The sequence below is a fragment of the Cebidichthys violaceus genome, unplaced genomic scaffold (assembly GCF_023349555.1).
Source record: "Cebidichthys violaceus isolate CVI_PGR_0920_01 unplaced genomic scaffold, fCebVio1.0.p SCAF_37, whole genome shotgun sequence".
NCBI classification, from domain to species: domain Eukaryota; kingdom Metazoa; phylum Chordata; class Actinopteri; order Perciformes; family Stichaeidae; genus Cebidichthys; species Cebidichthys violaceus.
This window is the reverse complement of record NW_027176561.1, coordinates 670,062-696,766: the sequence shown is the minus strand read 5'-3', so window position 1 is coordinate 696,766 and position 26,705 is coordinate 670,062. Positions and strand designations below refer to the sequence as shown.

Sequence of the window (26,705 nt, the reverse complement as noted above, 5' to 3'; positions counted from 1 at the left end):
GATCGCCAGTCCCGTCTCCCTGGGGGGACTTAATAACATATAAATTCATGAAAGAAGAGCTATTTGCAGTATTGACTTATACACTATGCATTTACAACATAATGTTAGGCCTGGGGAAACAGGGAGCACACTGGTGTAATTAATCTAGAGAGGAGAAAGAGGGGATAAACGTAGATTGATGGTGTGCAAAAGACAAGGAAACATAGAGTGAGGAGAGAAAAGCACACTTGTAATGTGTGACAGGACTGAGCGGAGGGCTTAGAGCTCTAAGCCTGCATCTCATCTCCGCTCCCAGCCCGAATGTGTTAACCTGATGGTGGGTTAGGAGGTCACCTCCTTTTCCCCGCATCTAGACTTTCTTCAGACTTGCACTCGGGGGGGGGGGGGGGGGGGGGGGCCTCCCCCGTGCCGCTCGAGCCTTTCGACCCTAATGGGCCGAACCCAGAGCGGAGCGGGCCGGGCAGACATCTCTCCCAGGTGGCCGCTGCGAACGTGGAGAGGCTCCCGCTGTTCCTCGCGGGTCATCGGCTGCTCCTAATGACACCACAGACACAGGGGAGCGCATCAAGCGGAGACACACTCCACTGCAGTTTCTGGTCACTGAATTCTCAAGGCTTTGTTTTTACACATGATGAAAACAGGATGTTCGGCATAAGTTCCAGGACGGGTTTATCTTGAGGGAAATTCAGACATGATGAACTATGTTTGCTCTTGTTTTGGTCAAACTGCCCCCACAGGGACTTGTGCACATTCATGGTTTTGTATTTTTGGGCTTTCCAGGGAGTTATGTTGGAAAATATATTCAGGTTAAAAAACTAAAAACTTGTTTGTATTGAACTGATCATGATACATGTTACAAAAAGTAACAATTTATATGGGATAAGATATGAATTAAATGTTTTTATATCCCAAACCATCACTCCAAAACCAGCAGTTCTCTTTCTTAACCTTCAAAATATTCCAAAAAGAAAAAACAAAGAAGGTTTTGATGAGTTTCATTTTGTTGTTTTCGATGATCAGCGAGGTCAAATTACACTAATTAAACAAAGCGGCAAAAATGTGCGCGTTCATCGGGGTGTGTCATGTTTCCATCGCTGCCGACCGGAGCCGGAGCCGATAAATACCTGTGACCACTGCGAAGCCATTTGTCCTGGGAATGAATGCCGATTGTAACCTTCCTCTCTAAAAACAAAATCCAGATGTTAGCAGATGTTCGCGGGGCTTTTGTCCAGTGTGGAAAGGGGCTTCACAGGCCTCCCTGAGCGATCGCAAAACTGCCTGATATTACATCTGTTTGAGACACAAACTATCAATCATATCAGGGATGCTTTATGAAAATAAAAAACCCTCACACTTGTTGCATCTAAGTCCCACAATGGTGGGTTATTTTAGCTGTTGTTCAAAGTTCTACACATTAAACTCTGGAAAAAATTATCTGTCAAGCACACTGCCACAAGCGCTGAATATTGTCTGGGCAACACAAAGGTGCTACCTGCCTCAACAACATCGTCCAGACTCTGTGTTTTTTTTTTTTATCTCTCAGTCTCTCTTCCAGCAGTTCTCTCTGCCAGACAGCCGAGTCACTTCTAATAGATGTTATCTCTAAATGTTGACTTAAATTGCTATGTTAAAGCTCACAAAGCGTCTTAACTCTCAACAGGGGCTGATGAACTTGTACTTCTTCGCAGGTTTCGTGAGCTTCGACAACCCTGCGAGTGCACAGGCAGCTATTCAGTCCATGAATGGCTTTCAGATTGGGATGAAGAGGTTGAAAGTCCAGCTAAAGAGACCGAAGGATGCCAGCCGCCCTTACTGACACAGCCTACCTTCAGCATTCATTGCAGCAGCACAGGTGAGCCAGCAAAGTGTCAAAGCGCTGTCACCGGTCCAACATTTACATCCGCTGTGTTGTTGAAGCTGAAGATTTAACTCGGGGTGACAGAGCTGACGGCCAAACGTTGTCCCCACCTACTTCTTCGGATAGCCTGAAGTTCAGAGCGCATCTATCAGACGGATACGTATTAAATATTAGGGTTGGGTACCGAAAACCGGTGCCAATATGGTTCCTATACAACCGGACCTACCGGACCTACCGGACCGAAACGCAACGCAGATTTCGCTGCTTCCTTTCGGTGCCTGAGTCGATTGAAATACGTTCGCTGCTGCTGAAGTTTATTTATATTTATTTAAGTATACTATAAACTGTTGTTAACAGTTAATATATTGTTCATAGTTTGAAGTTAAAAAGTTTGAAGCTGTAGTTTGAAGCCAAGTGTTTTGTATTTATTTATATTTATAGTATACTTCAAACAGTTAATATATTGTTCAATTTGAAGAAAACAAATTGCCTTGGCAATAAATAAAAGCCTTTCTTTAATGTCGTCAATCGTCGTTTTGTGTGTTTGTTTTTTTAAAGTATCGGTTTAGGCACCGGTATCGTTTTAAAAGTATCGTTTTAGCACCGGTATCGGAAAAACCCCCAAAACGATACCCATCCCTACTAAATATGTTCAGTGAATGTAAAGCGGAATTATTTCATGTTTCTAGAGTTTCAGTATCTGCAGACATGTAGAAACCATGAGGTTTGATTTCATATGCCTCACAGCAGGCGTATTAATTATGAGAAAAATCTGTCATCGTGGTGATTGACAAAGATTGATTGGTGTGCCAGTGTGGGTTAGCTCTCTCCAGACCATTTCACCGATATATAATAGAGGCATATCGGTCCATCCGAAGCCTAAAGAAATGGATCTTTGGAATGACGGCGTAATGAGCGGTGAGATCTGAAATTGCCCTTCTCTCTTCTATTTTTCAGGTTTTAGAGGACACGTGAAGATATCTCGGAGGAGTTCAACTTTTTTTCTTTGAAAGCAAAAATATGTTTTAAAAAAAAAAAAAATCAACACATAAGGAATTTTTGAAGACATATCAGCATTTACTTATGAAGATATAGGTTACGGCGGGAAAAAAGAAGATGCGAAAGAGGAGGCGGCGCTTCACCGGGGGACTTAACAGTAACAGATGGCACAGTGCAAGAAAGACGAGGAGAAAAAAAAGAAAACTGAAAAAAGATGTGATGAGACTGAACAACAGAACTTTTTCTTGTTGAGACTTGAATTGTTAATTAAGCAACAAACTAACAAACAAAAAAGCAGCAACAACAAATAGATTTCTATATACATATTATATACACATATATATAAGGGAAGAGGCGCTTGTGGCTTTTACTGTACTGGACAAATGAGGGTTAAAACTTGAAGATCAAGGAAAACAGTGGAAAAAAAGAAGCTATTCTATTGGTCCACTGACAGACTTTCTTTCTCTTTCCCTCTTTCTCTTATTCTCTCACCGTCTCTCTCAGCAAGCGCAGAACTATGACTCGTGGAGGTCACTGAGGTTTCCATTAGCAACAGTAGAACTGCAAATCTTTCACCCCTAAGGGACCAAAGGACCAAACATTTTTATTGTTCTGAACAGTAATATATAGTATTAATGATACTAATACTACAAACTACTACTAATAATATTACAAGTTAAACTTAAGAAGAAATACTAGCTTCAGGTTGAAAAAAAAAAAAGAAAAAAGAGGAAATGGGTTTCGGTTTGTTTTCCTTTTACATTTATAGCTACTGGGTTTAAGGAATATTAAAAACAAAACTGAAAAAAAATATGTATAAAGCTATACTATTTTAGTGGCGTAGAATATGTGGGTTAGACATTGTTTCGGGCATGTTCAGATAATCTTCTTTTGCCACTCATTGCTTCATCTGCGTCACAGCATTTCATCTCGGAGGTGTGATCTGTCGGTGTTATTGTGTCAGTAGAAGAAGAAGAAAAAAAACACACACACACACACACACACACACAGTCCCGTAGTGCCAAAAGTAAGTGACACAATAACAGCCTCTCGCCGCTCCACACTGTGCGCAGCCGTGTACCGCTCGTCAGCTGCTCTGCAATTCCATAATCGAAGCGAGAGCAATTCCACGTCTTCATTAAAGCCTTGATATCGCAGATAATCTGACCATAAAGCACTGTGGTAAAAGTGCCACCCGGCTGAGCTGGATGCGCAGCAGTAAAAACAGCACAGCAATCGTAACTGCTTAATAAAATATACAAATGAGCTTGACAGCAGTTGTAAAAAAAAAAAGAAAAAAAAAAAATTCCATCATCAGCGTGTCACAGTGGTCCCTGCCGGGTCGTGCCCTCTCCCGCTGCCAAGCTCCTCCAGCTGCTCTCAGCAGGCGAGAGGAGACCCCCCCCCTCCCCCCTCCCTCCCTCTTTCTCTGGCTCCTCACCTCCAAGTGCCAGCATATTTCTCTCTTAATAGGGACCATCAGTTCACGGGGGCCGAGGGCTAACCCACAGCATAATTAGGATAATGATAATATTGATCAGATGGGGAGCAGCACCGCGGGGCAAGAGATGCGCAATCAATTACGCATTGGCGTTTTTCAATGAATTGACTGAGTGACAGAGTCCATTTTTCTCTCGGTGGTCTTCTAACTACCGGCCACAGTCTCAGAGGGGGACCCCCCCCCCCCCCCCCCGAATCTGACGGTGTCCTGCGGGGCACGTCGAAGGCACTTAAATCTACGTCATCAACGCTAAAAAACAAAAAAGAGAGGTTCACAAGGCTGCGACAGGATGTGTAAAAAAAAAAAATGTTTTGAGTAGATCGTTGGAGTTCTTCAGTGAAGAGCGGCTGTGTAGTTTTTTGTTAGCGCAGTGAGAGCTTGTACACAGTGAGGAACAGCCTGGCATTACCAGCCTTAGGAGGTCAAATTAAGAGCAAACTGATCCATCAATTAGACAGCAGCAGGCCTGTAAGTGTAGCCGCTACAGCTGCTGCTGCTGCTGCTGCTGCTGCTGCTGCTTCAGTGAGACGACAGCTCACCATTAGCGCCGGTCACACATGGCTCCTATACGGTGTGGTCACGACACATCACGCCGTATCAGATATGATTCATTAAGTAACTCCGGCGTCATCGCTGGGGGGATGCTTTTCTGTTGTTGTTTACAGAGGGACACACACACACACACACATACAGTACATCCGAGATGAAATCTGTCTTTTCACGAGTCACTTTTTTTTTTTTTTTTCTCTCTCTCTCTTTTATCCATTTCACTTTCAGATTTGTTCGACTAACATCCACCTCTTTCAGTTTGAGACTATTTCCAACGTGTCGTTCGTTGACTCAGTTCGCACTGAAGCAGCCTGCCACTCAGGACTCTGTGAGACCTCAGCGCTCTGATCATCTCCCTAAACTTAAGACACATCAGCGCTTCAGTCATCGTATCACAACGCTGTCTCTGTGGCCCCATCCACACACACACACACACACACACACACACACACACACACGCGTGTGTGGAGTCTTCAGAAAAACACGACTGCTAAGCCCCTGCAGTCCGGTACAACAAATGTCATCACCACAATGGCTCCCCGGGTCCTGCTGACTGTACCTTTTCATTTTTATTCTCTTTATTTGTATGATTACTGGTCCACAGGATCAGTAGACCAGGAGACCATTCAACAAATGTTACTACCCTCATTCACTGTATATTGTTCTCTTGCAGGCAATACTTAGATGCTGTAAAAAAAAAAAAAAAAAAAAGAAAGTCTTTTAAGAAATGCCTTTTCTCATCATGAATTGCCAAATTATGCAAGCATATCCACTGCATTTCCTCATCAGACTTTAAACGAGTGCCAGATTCCTTGAGAATTTTAAGATCCTTTCTTATAAATGTGTTCGTTTTCAGCAGATATCGATCAGTAGGGAAGAAGTATTTGATTTTGTGATATAGCATAACGGTGTAGGAGGGAAGGTCCTTTCAGGTTGTAATTTTATACAATAGAGCTTTCCAGTGAAAAGGTTAGATTTCATATATATTTGCCAGAAGACAGCTTTGTTCCCCCAGGTGAGTTACTGTTAGTTTCCTCTCTGCTGTCAGCGCCGGGCAGCTTTAGGAAGCTGTGATATATGCCCTCCTTACCCCGGGCCATACAGGGCCTTATAAACCCACTCAAAAATCTTTCCTTATGGGATTTCTACTGGAGAGTTTTTTAAATTATTAAAATCAAATTAAATGTGGCCTTCACAACAGCTTGGGTAATGCAAATTAAAGATGCCAGCTGTGGCTGAAATTTAATGAGTTTGAAAAGATGTTGAGTTAATTTCATTCTGCCAAGAGAAAGAAATGAAATTTGATTGAACGCAATTAAAAGAGTGAAGGTTTGTGGATGGAGACCGTTTGTGGTGCATAAGCCTAAATATACATTTCCACTATGAAATCTAGAAGAAGAAAAAAAGGGGGAATGTAATGAAACGACTGAAATCCAAGAAGTTAATTGAGTTAAGATTTTTGAATTACCAGAGCTGATTGGAAATCCACTAAAACAGAAAGGAAATAGCAGCGCTGATCCCAGTTCTGCTATAATTCAGCTGCATGTGGTCAAACTAAAGTTGATTTTCTACATTGTTTTCACTCTTGCATCCATTTCTATCTTTCTTCTTTTAATATGTGTCATCCTACCATGGTGCCCTTTCAATCTCTGAGCATGCTCAATGGGGGCTGGGAGGGTTAAAGATTACGGTACTACTAGTATTAACAATATGATTCTTTAACTATGGTTTGAATGCTAAGGATAGTAGCTTATTATAAATATGAAATCTGTATATTATGGAAAATCAGCACAGGACCTTTCTTTGGTTACATTATAGATTAGGGTTTGAAATGGGGGAGGGGTTGGGGGAGGGGGCGGGTCGCTTTATAAAGATGTTAACTTTCTGGTTTCTCAGCACAAAGCATACAAAAACATATAAACGGCAGTGTGGAGTCTGCGAAGAAGACTTTACTGACATGCAGGGCGCGAAAAGAGGAATCTCAGTACTATTCTTTAAACCTGGAGGAGAAAATGCAGTTCACAGGTTGTATTGTTTTTCTTTCTTTCCTTCTTTTTTTAAAGGAGAGCGCCACCTGTTTTTGTGGCAGTGTCAGTGCAGCATGGATTAACTGACGGGGAAAGCAGTATCTTTTTTATAAACAAAAAGTTATTAAAAAAAACTATGTGTTCTGTATTAGCCTGAGAAACCAAACATTTTTTCCCCTGTTGAAATTTCTTAATACTTGCTGCTTAGGTTACTTCATATTAATGATTGATGATTAAATAATTTTATAATTAATTATCGGGTCAAGTATGTAACTTGATGTTTATTTATTTATCTATTTATTTATTATTTATTATTTATTTATTCAGCCACTTTTCTTCTTTTTTTTTTTTTTTTCTTTTATGGTTATGGTAAGATAAAGATATGTATCAAAAAGAAATGCTTATTGGGGCTTTTCTCTCTTTCTCTCCTTTTTTTCCAATTTTACAATAAAAATTCAAACAGGACGTTTTGTTTCTCACAGTTCTATGACGTTGAGTGCTTGGGGGGGGGGGGGGGGTTGTTGCACGAGGGATTTACTCTCAAGGACCTTGAAAGTTCCGCAGCTGTTGCAACCTCTCAGAGTCGGTTGCTGACGCCCCGTCGGTGTGAAGTGATGAAACGGTGACGATGGCGTCGTCGCCCTTTAAAGGATCGACGGGGTTATCGTTGCACGGCCACAGCTTCGTAAACATTGTATTTTTCACACCAGCCAGCTTCTGCCTCTGCTCACACCAGGCGGGAGTCTACTTTGGTATTCATCACGAGACGCTGGGAGCTTCAGGAGAGGAAATGTATTCATTTCATACTGGTATGGAAAGCCAGCGGTGGAGCATGTAGGATGATTGGGATTATCTGTCTTTGAGGAGACTGAAGGCTTTACCAGTTAGCAGGTCACCTGATGCTGCTCTGCTGCAGGGAGACACCCAACTGAAATATGTGTCAGGACAGATGTGATGGGAGCAGAATGCAACAAAGAAAACCACGGCACACAAACATCAGACGGAAGAGACGGGGGGAACAAATAGCATTATCATTTTGACAAGCGGGAGGCAGCAAATTGAAATAAGGAAGCCGTCGAGTATCAGTCAAGTGTGCGTCACGAACTACAGCGTTGCTTTGGTGACAGAAGAACATCTGTTGACTTGCTTCACCACGCGCACTTTGTAATCATCATCTCCTTACATCACGAGTCACAGCAGCATCAAGAGCAGTGCGGCGACAGATATGGGGGGGAAAAAAGAAGTGGGAGGGACAAAAAAAAAAAAAAAGTAGAGCCACTGGCTCATGAAATAAATTGTCCCAATTACAATAAAGTGTGGCTCTTGGTCAGTGTGCACGGCAGGCAGTTCATCTTTATTACAATCAGTTAATGAAAATCAATCCCCCTCCTGATAAACTCTTATCTCCACGGCCTTTGCGCGCCCCTCGTGCGGGGAGATAATAAATTAGGGTAATATTGCCTTTGATGAGGGAGTGAATTGCAAATTATTGTAACTTTCCAAGATTTATGATGCAGATGCTTAATTTCCGAGCTGGGTTTTTCGGGGCGTCGGGGTGCCGGGGGGCCATTTGTTAAAAGTTTGGTGACACAGGCTCGTTAATAAAAATACACACAGAGACAACCAGGTGCGCTCAGCTGTTCTCTACTGTTACAGTAGCGGGGGAAACGCCGCTGAAGTGGCAGGAGGTCCCGTAGACGCAGGGACGTTTGGTGTTTCTACCTTTTTAAGAGGGAATTCATATGAAGACGCAGGAACCCAGGAGATGCAACGTGTTTACTAAAGTAGGACTGCCAATCATACTCCCCCCCCCCTCCCAATCTCTATCACACAAGCCAGGAGCGTATGATTTGATATGTAGGTCAATACCCATTCTGGAGTGAGCCAGTGGGTGAGATATGTCTAGTTGCTCGCTGTCACTCTGATTATTGAGGAGACACAGAAAGATTGAGTTGGTCAGGTATGAGAGAGCCTGCGGTATGAGATAGCTGTATAATCGCTGCGACTACAGCAGCCTGAAAACCACAAACACACACACACACACACACACACACACACTGGGAAATGAGTAACTTCTCACTCTTTGTTCCGCAGCAGTGACCCATGTAACTGGGTGTAATGTGTGTGTATGTTGAGCGTCTTCTACTCGGCGCAACAATCAAACTCTGAGTGCATCATTAAGCAAAATGCTTCAGCAGGAGGAGGTTACTTGGGGGGGGGGGGGGGGGGGGGGGGCTTAGAATTCATGGGGGGCTGCAGGAATGATGGAAGGTGATCATTTGAGGAGGGACGTATGAAACTGAAGGCAAACGCAATCTCACAAGAGCAGCTGACTGAGGTTGCAGCTATGGCTGACCAACATCACATAGCATCGATAAATCGAGTCCAAACTGATGAAATGCAACGTTTTTTTGTTGTTGTGCTTAAAGTTTAGCAGTCTGGAGTGTTGGGCTTTGGTCCCAAATTTCCAAACTGATGTGCTATTTTTCAGATTTGTGCGCATAGTTCAATTTTTTTGGTATTCAATGGGAAAAAAACTGCAATACAGCGTTTATTTACATGAGTGTCGCCCCAGACACCCAGTTCATAATACTGCAAATATATAAATATTGCAATACTTTCATTGTGTTACCTCCTTCAGCGATTGATGGCGACTTAACAGACATTCATTTAAATGAACACTTTCAAGATTGCTACTTTAAATATCAACGTCGACGTTATTTGAAGCGCCATATTGCGCCAAAAACGCTCCTCATCGAGGCCACCTCATTTAAGTCTAAGGAACATCTTGCATTAAGACAGCCATCAATCTATCCATTATCAATCAAGGAGAGGACTCACACACCACTATCTATTTATCTTGCCAAGTGCTCTATTAATATCAAATTAATTTCCCCATTGAGAGTATCAATCACTCACGCAGTTTTTATTTTTTTCCTCAACTCATTAGCTCGGTAATTGTCCTTGTTTACAGGGGGAAAGTCAAGATAGGATGGCTCAAAGTGGCCGGACGACAAATCTACGCAGGCATGAGCAGTTTCCTGCAAACCTGTGTATACGTCCTCCGTGCTGCTGGAGAAGACTTCACATATTCCTCGTTTCCAGAAAAAAAAGAAGAAGAAGAGAGGAGCTTGCATGTTCAGAAGTCAAGAATCTCACCTTCTTTCAACAGACTGAGGGCGCCGTTATATAAGGCATGCTGTCAGATGGCTGCATCTCAACAGATGACGCCAATCGGGACCAGGCGCGAAGCTTTTTAGCTTTGCTTTTAAATTATTAACAATATGGAAGGACACACACACACACACACACACACACACACACATAGTTTACATAGTTGCCATGAGCTCAGTGTACAACATTTAGAGTTATAGATAAAAGATGGCGGGGTGGTGGAAGAAGTGTTCAAATCTTTCACTTATACTAAAAATACCGCATTATATGTGAAAGCCTACCTATGTAAGTAAAAGTACAGAATTGTTGTCGGCAAAAGTTTTGAGACCGCTTTATTTATTATATGACATTAATAGATTGTTAGTACTGATGCAACAAGGCGTAAGCTGCATTTTACTGCTGTAGCTGCTCGATGTGGAACTAGTTTTAATCCCCTTTATATACAGCTCACAAGATAAATGTGACACGTCTGAGATGATTAATGGGAGAGGAAAGAAGAAAAAGACGTTGTATAATTTTACCTCTGAGGGTCTTCAACATGACAGGATCCCCACAACAAGACACTGATTTTTATTTATTTTTTAAAGGGGTTACAAAGTTTGGGAACCACTGATTGGACTTTTAAAAATGGTTTTGAATTTGATAAAATGATCCCCAAAAAAATTGTAACGCAGGGGTGGAAGTACGTATTTACTCTTGTTACTGTAACAAAGTCGTTTTCATGTACTTAAAAAAAATGCTAATTTTATTTTTGCTTGGCTATTTATCGCACTTCGCTACATTTCAAGTCGCACACATAAAAAACAAAAAGTCACATGAAAGAGTCCTGATAAACAGTGTGGGAATGGAACAGAAGCGACAGATGAAAAGTGATCAATCAAGACGCTGCAGGTGTGTCTGCGGCCGCAGGAGAGCGGAGCTCGCGAGAGGAGAGACCCCGGAAATAACGCGTTATAAACGTTCGCGTTCACGCTGCGGCTCACGTGCTGCTTCCACATCAAGCACTACCAAAAACAAATGATCCCATAAATCATATGTGGTTATAATTAACACTATCTTAAAGGTTGCATCAGTAATGACTGATTAGCGTCACCTGGCAGGGCACGCGAACTGTCACACTCACGATGCTCGTGCAGGACTGGTTATACTGGGACCGAGACGTCGAGTGGACCGGTTATACAGGGACACACAGCCCACAGTGTGTGTGTAACCGTTCATATCATGGCCGAGGGACGAGAGAGTAGAGAGAAGGTGAACCTGGAACCACTTTGTGGAGGAGGACCACGCGGTGCCGCTCATACAGGTGAGTACGGCGACACGCAGCTGAACTAGCGTGAACGATGAGAAAGAACGTCGACGGAACGCTTCTTTGCGGCAGCGGCGTTGCCTAGCAACGGAGTGTTCGTGCCGCACGCGTGTGTGTGTAGAACTCTGAGCTGAGTCTCCTTTTGATGTTCTACGGTTTTTTTTGTTAATGGACGCTGTGGAGTTTATATTGTTTACACGTTATCTGCTTTGGTGATGTTTTGTTTTTTTTGTGCGCGTGTCTCTTTTCTGGTCAGTTCTTGTGAGGCTCCACGAGGAAGGCGGTTGTACATATAATTGATAATCGGTTGTAAGCACAGACAGCAGAGTGTCCATTCGTGGGGTTTGGATAGAAGGCGTCTTGCTGCTGCTGATGTTGTTCCACTGGACATTTAATGCAGCCTGCACTCTTTGATTTAACGGTATTTCAAGACGGTCTACAAAAGCACAATAAAAACTCTGTGGTTTTAAGAATAAAGTAAATCAGTGTCGTACAAAGAGACAGCTACACAAACGTCTCCACAGCTGGGATTGGTGGCCTGTACTAAAGCCTCTGTTGGATGAGCCCAAGAGGATTTCATAATCTGAGGCATTAAGGCTGTAACATTTACTCAGAGTACATTTTAACTGACCTACTTTTTACCCAAGTACATTTTTTACACAAATACTATTGCTTGAGTAACATGTATTTAATGTAACCGTACTTTTAGTACAACGTTCTAGTACGCTTTCCACCTCTGCTGAGAAGTACTTGAGAGATAAATGTGGAGTAAAAAGTGTATTTGCCACTGAAATGTAATGGAGTAAAAGTAGAAAGTTGCATAAAATGGAAAGATGTACTTAGTTACTTTCCACCACTGACTGCCTCCATAAGATGAGACTATGACAGCTTTTCACCACCAATCAACCCTCTATTGTCCTCCTACTATTAAGGATGAGGTGATGTCACACAAAGAAGACAGGTTGAGGACGTAATGGGTCAAAATAGTGACACGTTCCATTGGCCAGCTGTTGTCTGCATTTGAAGACATGGAGAGATTTAGTACGATTGCAAGTGTGACGAAACGTTCTGCTGCTCGAGAGTCGTAAAAGGACCAAGACACTTTTAAAACTTAATTCCAGATATGAATTAAAACCACATTTGCTAATTACAGCTCCAGTGTGCCGGAGCTTTCTTAATTGCATTTTTTTGATGGCGATGGTAAAAACCTGATCACATCCCTCTTCCCCCCCCCCCCAATCACAGCACTCATTGTTCGCGTATATAGTGCAAATATCAGCAGCGTGCGTGTGTTGACTCTAACCTGGTGTTAAACCACAGACTAAATCCTATTTGGAGCCATGCAGCGCTCTGGCAGACAAAAGCAAAGCCAGCAGCCAGCTCAGCACTCAGAGGTAACATTTACACAGGGGACTGAGAACATACTGTGGATCCCTACAGCTACACAGCCAGCTTGTCAAAGCTGTCTGTGAACTACAAGCTGTCAGGCCTTATGGACTGAGGACCCCACCAGGACACGGGCGGTATTGCACGCATGCGGGTTAAGGAAACGCTGCCACTGTTGTGAAACATGGAGCTCTTGAAAGCGATTTTGTGTTTCGCTCGTCATCTTATGTGTTGCGTCTCAGAAACAGTGAGTGTGTTTCTGATTTAAAAAGGTTCATAACCCTGGTTTAAAAAGAGACGATGACAACCTCTGTGCACAATAATTAACCATGATGTGATGGAGTACATCCCTAACCTCCGTCTAAAGGTATTAGTTACAAGAGTGACCCGAAAAATAGAGAGAAAACAGACCGTAGTCTGGAGTGTCCAACACTTTAATACAGAAAATTACAAACGCATATTAGTTAACATTTCTTACAATGTCTCAATAACCTACTAAAAACACAACACATGTAAAACACATTACAGTTAAAAACATCTATACACAGGCAAATGTACACTATATAAAACACATATATACACTCTTTTAATATATTATTATATAAAGATTTGTGTTGTTTTTTTTTAAACTGGAAGTCAAACAGCTTGCAGAGGGAGTGTTTCACAGATGTTGAATATCACACTGACACCATGTGTTATGGATAGGTAGTTTTTACATACAGTTGTTGGATCCTGTGTATTTATCACACCAAGTTTCTGAAATGAACCGCTGGAATAGACAAAGAAATGACATGGGAGTACACAAACCTTTGCCGTTAGAACCGTTAAGTGCTGTTGATAATACTGGAGTATACAGGATCTAGGAGCCGCGTTGCTTACATACAGTATGGAGTCACATGTGCAGCTTCATGCGGGGTGGAGTGTTTGAAGGTTGTGCACGATGATGACTTTTCTATTTACAAAAAAAAAAAAAACCTCAATGCCGTTTAGCTGCCGTGAACCGTAAACCGATTAACAGTGAGCGTGTGGAAACATGATGCGCTGGACCCCAAACCACACAAGTTCATGCATTTCAACTGATGATGTCACTCATGAATCCCACGGAAAATGTGAAGTGGGGGAAAAAAAAAAAAACAATATTTAATGAGTGTGAAATCCTTCAAATGACAGAAACAGAAAAAGATCACAACATTCACAAATTGCCCCCCCCCTTCCCCCCCTCCCTCAAAAAATAAAAAATTACAAATGTATATATGTCTGAGCTCTACTCACTCCTTCCTCTAGCTGGCAATGCTTCCACGCTCTGTTTGTCTCCAGGTTTCTCTTTTGTTTTTTTTAAATCATTTATACATTTTTTTTTTTTTTTTTTTTTACAAAAGCAGCAGAATGAGGAGCAGGAGTGAGAGCAGGGAGCCGCTGGCTGCTGCTGCAGCCGCCGTGTGCGGCGCTGCTCGGCTGTTAAGACGAGGAGTCCTCGGGGAGTTCTGCTTCAGTTTGCTCGGCGGCAGCGCCTTTAAATCCTCCAGAGCGCCGTAGGCCGCCATGGAGAACTCGGGGTCCCCCGTGGTCAGCAAGTCAAACACGCAGGACTGAAAGTACACGTCCTCCACCTGCAGAGTCTCTCGACACTTGGCCGTGGCCCGCTCCACCGTGTAGACCTGGTGAGGAGGCCGCAGAGGGCCCAGCTCCGTGTTGGTGCCCTGCAGGCGGGGCTGCTGGCTCTGGCGGCCCAGCGTGTGCTCCTTGATGAGCTCGTTGCGCGGACAGCCGTGCAGGCAGAGCTGCAGACCGCCGTTGTCCTCCGAAAAGTCCAGCGTGTCCTCCGGCATGCGGATGGCGAAGGTCAGGTAGCTGCCCACGCGGCGGACGATGATGGACGTGCCGATGTAACGGGCCTGTATCTTCACCTGGCGGCCCGCTCCGGAGCCGCCGCGCTCCGCGATGGTCAGGCTCTCGCCGCCGCTGCGACTCCCGTCCTGGAAGGCCAGGGGCAGATCCTCTGTGGTGGCCTGGTACACCTTCTGATCCGTGCAGCCGTGGAAGGACTTGAAGATCACGGTGATCTGGAAAAAGAGGAAAAAGAGAAGATCAGCACTATTCTCTTTATGTTATGTTATAGTTTGACTATTGTTCCTTAAATACAGGACTCTTCTGTGCTTAAATGTAGTGACGAGCATTACGAACGTATGCCCTAATTAGTCTGGAATAAGAGCAGTACCACTTAAAGCCACAAGGTGGCAGCAGGAACCCAAACATGTGGACGGTGACGACGGCCCACACTGGCCTTTTCACAGAGTGACAGTGATTGTTGTCAATGGTCCACTGGATTGTTACCACCCAAAGAGAAACTGCTCAAATAAACCACAGTCATTGTGAGGTCCTCACCATTTCCTTTCTTACCTGGAAAAAAAAACAGAAACACTGCCACTAAAACTAAAAAGGCAATAACTCCACCGGTCCTCCCTGAGCGTTGGCTCAAACAACATGGTTTCATAACCGCCTCGAATCTCCATGCATCTTCCAACACTTCTCCTCCGCTGGCAGAGTGACTGACTGCCATTTGTATTCCAGCTGAGCTTTGAAAAATTGGGGCCTAACCTGTGTTTCTTCAAAGTATCTTGACAAAGCGGTGGCTGTGGTTACGTTTACACTTGCTGGGATACAGTACTTGATGGATGATTTCCTGTCTCAGGTTTGGCGGTTGCAAACAACTCCGAAAACCACGATGGGGGCACGCGGGTACCGGCGCAGACTTACCCGGCTACAGGTTTGCATTAGGCTGCGCACCCAAAATCCACTTTGAAATGCCTTTTTGATGAGTTCATTCTGAAATCCCTCGTGCAATATTTTAGTTTATTGTTTCGTATAGTACAGTTAACGTGGGAGTCAATGACTATTTAAGCCTATGATTCAAATAGACGCAGCTCTCTAACCCTATTTTAATGGACATTATCTGTGCGTGCTGAGTCTTGTACACCAATGTGACTTTAAGTAAAGACACGATGAAGGTTTCAACAATTTAAAAAGTGCGACAACCCCCAGCCTGTTTCATTAACGGAATCAAAAGCCCTCGCTGCCGTCCAATTATTCCTTTATTTTTCCACATTATTCCATATTTACACAAAAAAAGGCACCCAGTTAATTATTTGACCAGAGGGGTGAAAAAACATTCCTGATCGTGGCGGTGGAGGAAAATGTTTGAGTGAGCGTTAATCACTACCATATGACCACCCATGTGTTAAAAGGTAGAGCGCTCAAGCATGTCTGTGATTCAACACCGCTGAAGACTCCCCTCCTCTCCCTTTCCCCTCGGAGATCTGAAGGAGCTCCGAGACAAGAGGAATGCTGGAGGCTCGAGAGGCACCGTGGAATGACGATTAACTTCACATGTCGATGCTTTATGGCAATGCTAGAGCTAGCTAGCAAGCACTCAAAAAAACACAGCCTAGTATGAGCCATTAGTTTCAGACTTACTATAGTCGCCGTGTCTAATGTTGTCGTGGGCGCTTGTCGCGAGAAAAGAACTACTCGCCCTCAAAAGGCTCTGATTTTATTTTTGCCAAACTTTCTTTGATTTTCTTCCTGTGAAATCTTGAATAGATTTTACCCGGTCAGACCTCTGAATAGTGTTCAAACGAAACGATTACAAGGAAAGAATCTAAAAGCGTAAAGATACATGTAGAATGTGAGAGCGTTTAAAACTACGGCTGCAACGATCCGTCACGATATCCCCCGATTAATCGTTGCCCCCGATCTTAACTCCGCTTGTTGGAACGCTCAACACTTATTCTTTACTGTCACATATTAAAGTCGTGATCCAAGGGATTATTTGGCATTTTTGCTTGAAAAATGACACTGAACGCGTGTCGGTTCGTAAACGTAGCAGCTCTGCTCTACACCCATCCTCACCTTGCTGGTCGCGGTGGCGCTGGAGCCGAGCACGACGGGCACGTTGGTCACCTGCACCGACAGGAAGCGGTTGTCGATCAGAGGCCACGCCCCCTCCACCTTGCAGGTCTGAAACTCGTCGCGGAAAGTCCGTAGGTGCGGGTCTCCGAATAATCCACAGTGGGCGTATTTCTTCTGCCCGGCTAAGCCCGACACGAGGACCCGGCTCTCGTAGTCGCACAGCTCCGACACGGCCGGGCGGGACGTGCTGGGGACCTTGGCGGAGGAGGTGGGCCCGTCGCTGGAGCAGTTGTGCTGAGAGAATAGCTCCTTAATGCGGAAGACGGCCGAGTGGTAGACCAGGTCACCCCTGCAGCTGCGCGCCTGCCGCCGGGTGCACAGAGCGTAGGCCCGCAAGGCAATGCAGTAGTCCACATCTAGAGCCACGTCGTCCTGCAGACCACTAGAGGGCGAGGTGGAGGACACGTACTCCGTGTTGCAGCGCTGGATTCGACACTGCTGGCAGTGAGCTGGAAAACAAAACCAAAAAAAAAAAGATCAATATTTTTGCACCGCAACGTCATCAATGCATCACAATAACCGTGAAAAGGTTTGCTTCTCCACCCATTTTCATAAGCGACCTCCCAATCTGAACAAAGAAATCCATCCGACGTTTACGGATGCATCACCTCAGCACAGTCCAAACGTTTCCACTATCGGGTTTAGCTCAATCAGGAGAGCCATTAAAACCAAAAATGCGTGAGCTCACGAGGCCATGATCCCACACTGAGTCAGTCAAATCTTATTTCCCCCAACTAGCCCTCACAGCGATCGCACGTAGCCTCACCGTAGGAGGAAACCAACCTGTGTTAGTTTGCCTGAGGGTGTTTTAATGTGGTTTGGCTGTTGCCGGGGGTAATTGAAGTCCATTAAGCTGCACTGCATGGCACGGCAGGGTCCGGGCACACGGGGGCAGCTGACTTCCTCAAGAGGAACATCTCAGAGAGTCACAACTCTGGGGCCCGAACTGGAAGCCAGAGGGACGACGGTGGGGGCTGCAAAGCACAGCGTGCGATATTTGGGAGGTTTCGCCTAAAATTCTGGGCTTCCTGTTGAGTTACGACTCACACGTGGGATATTTATTATCGAGGCAAACAAAAACAAAAAAAGCTATTTCTGTGGGAAAAGTGTGGATGTTAATCACACTCATGTCACTGTAGTGCTACGTTCGGGTGGGACGTCTCGTGTGCCGACTGGGATATAATAACTGTATTGTTGATATATTTTTCCATTTCTGCAGCACAATACACCACCCTTTTTTGCTGCAGAAACAGGGGCTCCGTTGCAACAGACCGCTCCTCTATTGCAACAGAATAATCTCCTGTTTACTCCGAGGCTCCATCTAATCTCCCAACAGCGTGGACAAAGACGACAAGATAAGCGCTGTGATTTCACACCAGTGCACATGAATATTTTTTTTGCACCGTTTCTTCCTTTTCTCGTATGTCTGATTCACTGAAGGGGGGGGGGGGCAGCAGGACGGATGATTAATGCATCTCACAGCCGCTGCACTTCAACACGAGCTCTGATATAAAAAAATAAAACTGATGGAGTGCGAGAGGTCAAGTTGGAGGCATCCCGCATCCCTCCTCTGAATTCCAACAGGCCTCCCCCCCCCGTCTCGCTGCAAGGTCACCCCAAAGTCTGCCGTGATTGACACTTTCGGACAATCGCCGCCTGCGCAGCCGTCACCAAGCGGGCATCTCCCCAAAGGGTCTTCATGCTCCGGCACTTAGTAGACTACCAACAAGTGTGAGGACCATGAGGGGAATATGAGAGCAGGAACAGGAACAAGCACACTGACAGTATTCGTATCAGTGGAGATTTGTCGATTTTTGAAAGAAACCCTGGAGATAAAGGACGGCCATTAGGAAGGTGTTTCCTAATTGCTTTGGCATCGTCTTCAGGTCGCACATTAACGGGAATCAACATTTCCACCATCATAGCCACACTGAGTGCCTGAGCCAGCTCATAGTATAAAACTAAGGCTGAAAACACTGTTTAATCACCTTTTATATCATAGGGACTACACTTTGACACCATGTTAATAATCAGACTTCTAATGAATATTACCTATTTATTAAAGGACCTACATTACTCTTCCCAAAGTCTGACTGAATTTCAACAACTATGTTTTTGCACCATAAAGTTGAACCTGAGGGGCCTCCAGGGGTCTTTAGATGTGGTGCTGCTGCACAATAATTAATTATTGTTTATCTTTTTATTTTATCAGAATTTAACATGTATATGAAGAGACGATTTGCAGTTTTCAAGTCTGAATAAAGAACATTAGGTCAAAATCAATTGAAAATAATAAACACCTGACAACTTTCATGTAATCTTGAACGATTAAACATTTACCTATGAACATAATAGTAATGCTTATTAGAATGTTATGAAGGCCCACATTGAAAGTGGTTGTCTGTTGACTCATTTCAACAACACTATATAGTAGACATCCCTGTCTAAAGAATAGTTTTACCGATTTGTTCAACTTTAACAGTTATCAACAGTTGAAAACTAAACGCACCTCCTTCGTGAAACTCTTATCTTAATCAAATGTGCATCTCAACTGTGTCATAAACACGAAACATGAAATAAAGCGGACACAACGTGCTCCTGAGTTTGATGTAGTGGTTTCTGATCGCGAGCAGCGACACGTTCAGAGGCCAACAAGTTGGACCCCCATGCATGGTAGCTAACAAAGTTAATAAGTGAAGCATGAATACGGGGCGAATAACATGGCTCACTCGGGTTCGCCCACAACTAAAAACAGTCCAAACTAACCGTTGAAGTTACACTCGGGGCTTTAATAGTAAACGTGACCGTTTGTTGTCCCGTTTAACGGCATTTTCTGGTTTCAAAAAAACAACAACAAGCTCCGTAGTTTTCCTTCTCGTTAAGACTGCGGGTGCTGGACCCCGGTTTGCTAGCGAGCTATGCTAACGTAGAGCTAACCCGTAAACTTCACACGACTTGATAAAAAAGCAATGGCAACAGCGCCACTTGTGTTTCTGTCAAACGTAATAACCGTTAAGCGGTGAGGTGGCAAATCGTTTGGTGTCGTTGTTTTGTGCGAGAATGGTTGGAAATACGTTGAGAAATACGCCCGTTAAGTGGGTTAACTCGTGCTGCTGAGCTAGGGTTGTCTGGAGGCTGAGATACAACAGGACAGTGTTACTTTCTACGGGATACTTTTCAAACAACCATCTTTAAAAACACCAAACGAACACGCACAACTTAAGTTACGGTGCGTTACATGTCAGAGCCGTTAAAAAGAGTTTGAGTTCAGCCGCACAGCTCAACAGGGAAAACTTTTTTTTTTTTTTCCCCCACCTCCATTGCGGGGGGAGCGGGACGCACAGCTTCGCGTGCCGGAGAGGAGCGGAGAAGCACGGATTTGAGGGGAAAAAAAACAAAACAAACAAAAAAGGCAACACTTACCTGGTCGAAACAGCAGAGAAAGTAAAACCATCGTCAACGTTACACAGTCCAAAAGCTGCCGCTTAGCCGTGATCTGTGGTCCGCTTCTCCCCATACCAATCCATTCAGTTAGAATGGAGTTCCTCGACTGCTTCTCATCGACGCTGCGGCTGTGAGGAAAATCAGACCAAAAAATTTCGTCTTCCTTCCCAAAGCGCTGTCATTCAAAAAAAAAAAAAGGGGCCCCTGTCTTCAGGGCGGCTCTTACGAGGGAGGGGTCTAAACGCGTAGACGGTGGGGCCCCAGAGGTGATTGCTGGCCAATGAAATACTAATTATTCACTAACCGCTCGATATTTACATGTAGTGGCAATTACTGGGATTGAGGACCTTTAACAGCGGGGGGGGGGGGGGGGGGGGGGTGTTATATAAGTTATAATTGCCCTGAAGAAACACAAGGTTGTTGTGGTTTATATATATCTATTAACTGTAGGTGCACAATGCTGAGGTTGGAGTTACAACTTCAGGATCGGATCGGATGGGACAAGTTCTAAAGCTGCTCTTATGGAGAGCCGAAATGTTTGCACTACAAAGCACTGAGGGACAACTGTCCCCCCCCTTCCTCCTCCTATAGGGACAAATGTGAGTGTGTTTCCAGCATTAAACAGGATTCTCCCACCTGTTGTTTTCTCACTCCACTTTTAGCGTTTGAATAACAGCGTTTGATTGACAATTGTGTGTGTGCAAACTAACAGATTCCATCTTGCTTAGTTTGAATCGAGAACCTGACACAGGTGATGAAGGTATAATTGGCATTATGCTATAGCTATAATGATTTAGGCGAAGGAGAAATACAAGTGGTATCATATATTATATGATTTCTCATTACGCTGATTTAGATGTCATATTTAAGGTCAATAAATCCCTTCTTTTGTCATTTTGTTTGGTTACACAAAGTGGCGTTTAAACCTGCCAGAACTCGTGGGGCGGAGCGTTGTGAGTTTTTTGTCACGTCAGAGAGAAAATACTCTCAATTATTTTCTCTCAGCAAAAAAAAAAAAAAAAAAATCTCAGCGAGCGTTTCATTTTTCCATTACATTTTCAGTTAGCAACTTGCATGTTACTCTTTTCTTCCTTTTTGTGGCCAACTTTCCATCTCTCTCACCTCCTTCAACGGCACTCTGTCTCTCATTTGCACAGCTGCTGTGAGGCCGGACCATCTGCAAGGCACACACACTGACCGGCTTTTCTTTTTCTTTTCTTTTTTTCTTCTTCTTCTTCTTCTTCCCTGAGACACACTCTGTGGTTTTATGTGCCATGCAAATAAAGAAATTTAATGCACCGACCCAGATACTGTATAAAAAAAATAAAAAAAAAATCAACAGTCACAGTTTGCGTAATTTCTCGAACTGGAATGAAAAGTCAAAGCTTTGTTTTGGTGCAGCTGGAACATTTGGCTTGTAGCTGTGGGTCTCCCTCTGCGCCTCCCTCCTGACTTTATGAGAGAGAAGTGAACCCAGACAGTTATTGGATCACTGGTTTTTCTATACACATGCAGGCTCCTCTGGCCACACAATTGTGTGATTCAGGTGGCCTGTCAGTCTTGTGAAAGGTCTTCACAGGCCATGTTGATGTGGGGCTTGATATATATAGTGGAGGGGGGAAACGAAGACAGCTCAACCCAAGTGGAACGTTTGGATTGTTCTGAGCTGCCAGAAGGGCCTCTGTCACACTGGATCCAGTGTGCCAAGTTTATCCCCCGGAGGGCTCTACCTTACTCTGTTTGTTCAGCTAATTTTGGAGGCTTGGTTGGTTCATCCGCTTTATGGCTGCACTTTATGGTCACATTTTAAATCCATCAAGCAGGTTACACTTCGTATTCCCTGTGACAACTTTGACACGTGGGCAACGACTCGGTGTGTAGGAGGCGCGATCTGTCGCTGGTGTGCATGCGCTGTGCAGCAAATAAAAAAATAAATAAAAAAATGAGCGTCTCACCTGTTGCAGTGTTTCTCCTCAGGAGCGAGTGGCGACATCTCCTGCAGAAGAAAAACGCAGTGTTTACTTTAATTTGTCTGCAGCTGAGGATGAGAAAAAAATGCCCCCCCCCCCCGACAGAAATAACACATCTGCATGCCCTGATGTGTGCTACACAAAGATAAAAGACAACAAAAATCAAAGCCATAGCTTCGCTCAATAAGCCGCTGTCTGCTAAAATGAGCTCAGGATCCACACCGCGGGACTGATGAGCACTGAAGCAAACCGTTAATTGATCCAGGTGGACGCTAAGGATGAATTCAGCACATTGAAAGGAACTCCCAGACCGCCTGTCAGGCTTGATGGGTGGAGAAAGACCTCTTTCTTCCCATGTTTCCTTCGGAGCGTCTTGCGTTGCATGACTCAGCAGTTTGTATATGCTACCAACTCTAAAACAAGTCGCAGAGAGGGAGAGAGAGTGGCTCCGCTACAAGGGTGTACATCAGGTAAAAACAAGGCCCGTATATTTCTCCTGCTGACAATTGGTCGCTTGTTCTGGTACAATAGAGGGGGGGGGGGGGGGGGGGGGGGGGGGAGAGGTAGTTTGTGCATGGACTGCAGAGAGAAAGTGTTTTAAGTTTTGCACCAACATTGAGACCTAAAAGCAGTGATTAAAACTTAGCGACAGAAAATGGAGCGAGTGAGGAGAGAGTGAGGAGAAGAGACTGAGAAAGAAAGAATGGGGGGAAGGGAGAAGGAAGGGGGGAGAAGAGAGAAAAAAAAAAAGGGGGGGAGTGAGGGATTGGGTTTCCTCTGACTGTGTGTCTGGGCAGCGCCACATGTTCTTCATTACGGTCCTCACACTGTGGGACCAGCTCCACACCGGGATGCTTGTTTTTGTTATTAGGCCCAACGTGCTGTGGTCTGCTGAAAGCCCGAAAAACAGGGCCCCGTCCGGGATCATCTCCTCAGCTCGCTGTCCTCGAAGCGAGGAAAAAAACAACTGCCGTGACCTCACACATCTACACCGCAACGTGGTCGACACACAGTGCTCCATGAAAACCGACCGGTAATGGGATTTTTTTTTTTACACACAAGTGTATATTCCCGTTTTTATAGCGTGTAAATACGGCGCAGCTTAGTAGCAAAACCCTGACTCGTCTGTTCTCTTTGCCTAAAACAGGAGCTGTGAACCTTTTTAAACAATTCAGTTTTTCTGGAACTGCAATGTTTACAAAACAATAAGAAAAAAAGTACAGTTGCAGGAAATTGTTGATGTGTCACGCTTCTGATTTTTGTTCAATTTCATGCCCATCTAGATTCGTCAACCAAGACATGTATCATGTTTCTTCTGGGGCCCGATAACATCAGCGATTGGGATCAGAAGTAGCACGCGCCCTCTGCAGCCTCCGCAAGCACCACACGGTTGCAATATAAGAGACAAGCTTATTGAATTTTGAACAGGAACCAGAGCAAATTGACTGTTTTTTTTTTCTTCTTTTTCTTCTTCTTCTTCTGAGGGCCCCTGTCTGAAATGAAGTGGCCTGTAGCACAGCTGAGACAGAGAGAGCGAGAGGGAGATGGAGAGAGAGAGAGAGAGAGAGAGATGCGGAAGGCAAGTATGTCTGGTTCGGGCCTCTCGCTGTTAGAAGGGGATCTGTTATCTCAGCGGAGATAAGGGAAACTGTGGTGTGAGTGTATACGGGGCAGCGCTGATAGCATCTCCACTCAAGGATCCCACTTACGGCACCCTGATTGATAGCTGACAGCACACACAGGGGGGGCCTTTGGTGTGTTTTTGTAGGTACCCCTCAATAGCTATCCATGCAGGCATCTGTTTGCTGAGAGCCTTTGGATCTTTGTCTCCAAGTAAACAGGAATTATCACACTTGCATGTCATAAGAGTAGAAAGTCTGCTAGTCGGGGGGGGGTCCTGCACTGCCTGAAATCTTAACTTCTGAGTATGGAAACAAAAGGAGGATGGATTTTCAATCATTCATTTCAATATAAAGTTGTTGTTTTTTCTCTCTTTCTAACTCAATCTGAGTTTTCTGTTTGTCGCTTTGGTCTTCACCACACCGCACCAAACTCCTCTCTTCTTAACTCCGTCGTTTCCCTCAGAACAAATGTTGACACAGCGTCGAGCCCCGTGCTCATGAATAGACAGTCAAGTGACAGGTAACCCTAGCTGCGGGGTCGCGGGGTCGTCCCGGCCTGATGAGGGATGATGGGTAAAATAAATGGAGAGCAGCACACAGAGGGACCTCTGATGTCCTCAGCCTAAAGGGAGAGAGTTCAGGGCCGTTTGACCTCTGACCCAAACCCTACATATGTGTTTGTGAGTGTGTGTTTTGAGAGTTAAACCTCTCCCTAATCTTGAATTCTCCAATATGTTTTTTTTTTTTTTTTTTTTTTTAAACCTGGCTTAGTTGTTTTTCAAACGAATAAATCAAGTAGCAAAAACAGTTCAACGTATGGCTTCACTGAGCCGCCTGTGAAGCTTATTCCAATGCATAACTTTGTTTGAACTCTCCATGACGACCCTCCCACGCTTCTAGTCACCTGAGCCATGTGCTGTAGAAACAGGCAACAAATTGCTTTGTAACGACCTACGACAACATCTCTTTGCTCCCAGAAAACCGAAATGTTAGTCAAACCTCTGCTCTCCAGCTGAAGAATTAACAGTCAATAATTTCATCTCCCTTTTTTTTTTTTCAACTTTCAATTTGTTCCTATAGGTCCAAAAGAATGTTTCTGCAATTCCCTTAAAAATCTCCTTCAAAGACTGCTAGCCAAATGCTAAAATTCAAAATGAGACATTTGTTTCTATCACCAAGAAAACCCCAAGAATCCTACACTATAGTTTGGCGGTTTACGTTTTTTCTGTCATTAATTTCAATGGACTTGAACAGATCTTTATGACATGCAAGGAGTCATGGAAATAATGTATAGTTTGGATCTTAAAAATACCAGATTCTCAAATCTTTAGCCCGAATCGTGGAGTTTTAAAAGCTGGCTTAGCTTTTTTCCGCCGTGTGCTCTCAACCGTTTGCCCTTTACACCTGACGGCTCGAGGCTTAATCGTGATGAAGCCTGTCCTTCAGTTAGCCTGCAACAGTTGGTATTGTTTCTGCCCCGGCCCACCCAGACAACTGCCCTGCACCAGGAATAGACGAATAGACAATAACTCAGGAGAGTATACATTTAGCCATTCTGATCTACCAAAGTTTCGCCAAGGAGGCATTCGGAGAATGTCACCTGCTGCTTGGGTTGATTTAAGGCACTGAAACATGGAGGAGCGTGGCAATGGTGAACTCTTCTACCAATCAAGTTTAAATGAGTCACTGCAATGTACTGAGCGCAGATCTGAGGTGGAGAAAAGTCCACATGAAGTGCTGGGACATTGATATGGCTGTTTTTTTTTCTCTGCCCTTTTTAGCTTTTCAGCAGATGTTTCTCACATTTAGGTTTAAAGAAAAAGCCGGTCCTTATATGCTTGTGAGGGATCATGCATGTCACACTCTATAGATTAAAACAACCTATCAGCTGCTACGCTTGTGTTGATGAGTCGCTGCCATTGACACTCCAGTATGTTAGTGAATTATTATATCAGATCTTAAGACAATCATTTTCAGTGGCATTGTACAAAGTAAAAGTCACAATCAAAGCCGGTGTTTCTATCAACATCATTTCATCTTCGCAAAAAAAAAAAAAAAAAATCTTAATTAGTATCTTCAGGCGTGTCTGAATGTTGTGAGTAAATCCAGAGAGGAGAAAAAAGCAACTTACCTTGGATCAGTGTGTTTGTGGTATATGCTGTACTGTGAATTGGAGCACTGCTCTGACTGGAGTTTGAGTGAGCGGACGGCGTTAACCCTGGTTCCCTCTACAACTTCAGCTGGCCAACTAAAGACTCGGGCAGCTATACAGGGACAGATAGCCATTGGAATCAAGGCACATGACAACAGCTGTCTGTTTCAAGAATCGGCACTTTGATTACTTTGATTAGAGTAGGATGGTAGTGAGCGATGTGGCCTAATTCCCACATATCTGGGTAGGGCACTTCTGAGAAGAGAGAGAGAGAGAGAGAGAGAGAGAGAGAGAGAGAGAAAGGGGAAAAAAAAAAAAAAAACTGAACGGAAAAAAGATTGAAGCGCAATCTCATGCACGCATATTCAGAAACATGCACAGTTGCAAACACACCCACATTTATACTACACTTATGCTGCTTATATTCCCAGATATTCATAGGCTTGCAACCATGTGTCACACTTGGAAAGCTTCCCGTATTCTCTAAAAGTCCATCAAACACACAGACAGAAGGATGTGAGAGCAGCCGACCGTTGGCCCCAGTGTAAGCTGAGCATGTGTCCGACGTGAATGAGCCCTCTGTCTGTTATTGTGGTCGATCCTCATCCGCCCCAGCCCCACCCTCGCGTTATCTGTGTCTCGCCTTTTTTTAAAGTAATTATTTATGTGTTTTTTTTGGCTTCATTTTCTGTTGTCCAAACACGCTGTTTATGCTTGGTAGCAATCGCCCCCCCCCCCCCCCCCCCCC

The 26,705-nt window shown here is 44.3% G+C and overlaps 2 protein-coding genes across 7 annotated transcripts in view; one reads left to right on the top strand and one right to left on the bottom strand.

Annotated features, from left to right (window-relative positions):
* The window catches only part of celf5a (cugbp, Elav-like family member 5a), a 137,830-nt gene extending 131,591 nt beyond the window's left edge, over positions 1–6,239 (top strand). For all 5 annotated transcript variants that reach the window (XM_068725878.1, XM_068725877.1, XM_068725875.1 and 2 more), the window contains exons 9-10: positions 1,689–1,852; positions 2,816–6,239. In XM_068725878.1, coding sequence (XP_068581979.1) covers positions 1,689–1,816 — 128 coding nt within the window. In that variant the 3' untranslated portion in view covers positions 1,817–1,852; positions 2,816–6,239. The remainder of the gene's footprint in view (positions 1–1,688; positions 1,853–2,815) is intronic.
* Positions 6,240–13,215: 6,976 nt separating this feature from the next.
* rgmd (RGM domain family, member D) lies at positions 13,216–26,115 on the bottom strand. 2 transcript variants are annotated; one of them, XM_068726022.1, is made up of 5 exons: positions 25,937–26,027; positions 22,169–22,209; positions 20,193–20,341; positions 16,710–17,218; positions 13,216–14,863 (listed from the first exon to the last, which is right to left on the bottom strand). In XM_068726022.1, exons 2-5 carry the CDS (start codon positions 22,204–22,206, stop codon positions 14,171–14,173), a joined length of 1,389 nt encoding a protein of 462 aa, XP_068582123.1. In that variant the 5' UTR covers positions 22,207–22,209; positions 25,937–26,027; the 3' UTR covers positions 13,216–14,170. The 2 variants fall into 2 exon arrangements, with proteins under 2 accessions (XP_068582123.1, XP_068582122.1); XM_068726021.1 differs by lacking the exon at positions 20,193–20,341 and having other exon boundaries at positions 25,937–26,115.
* Positions 26,116–26,705: the final 590 nt, after the last annotated feature.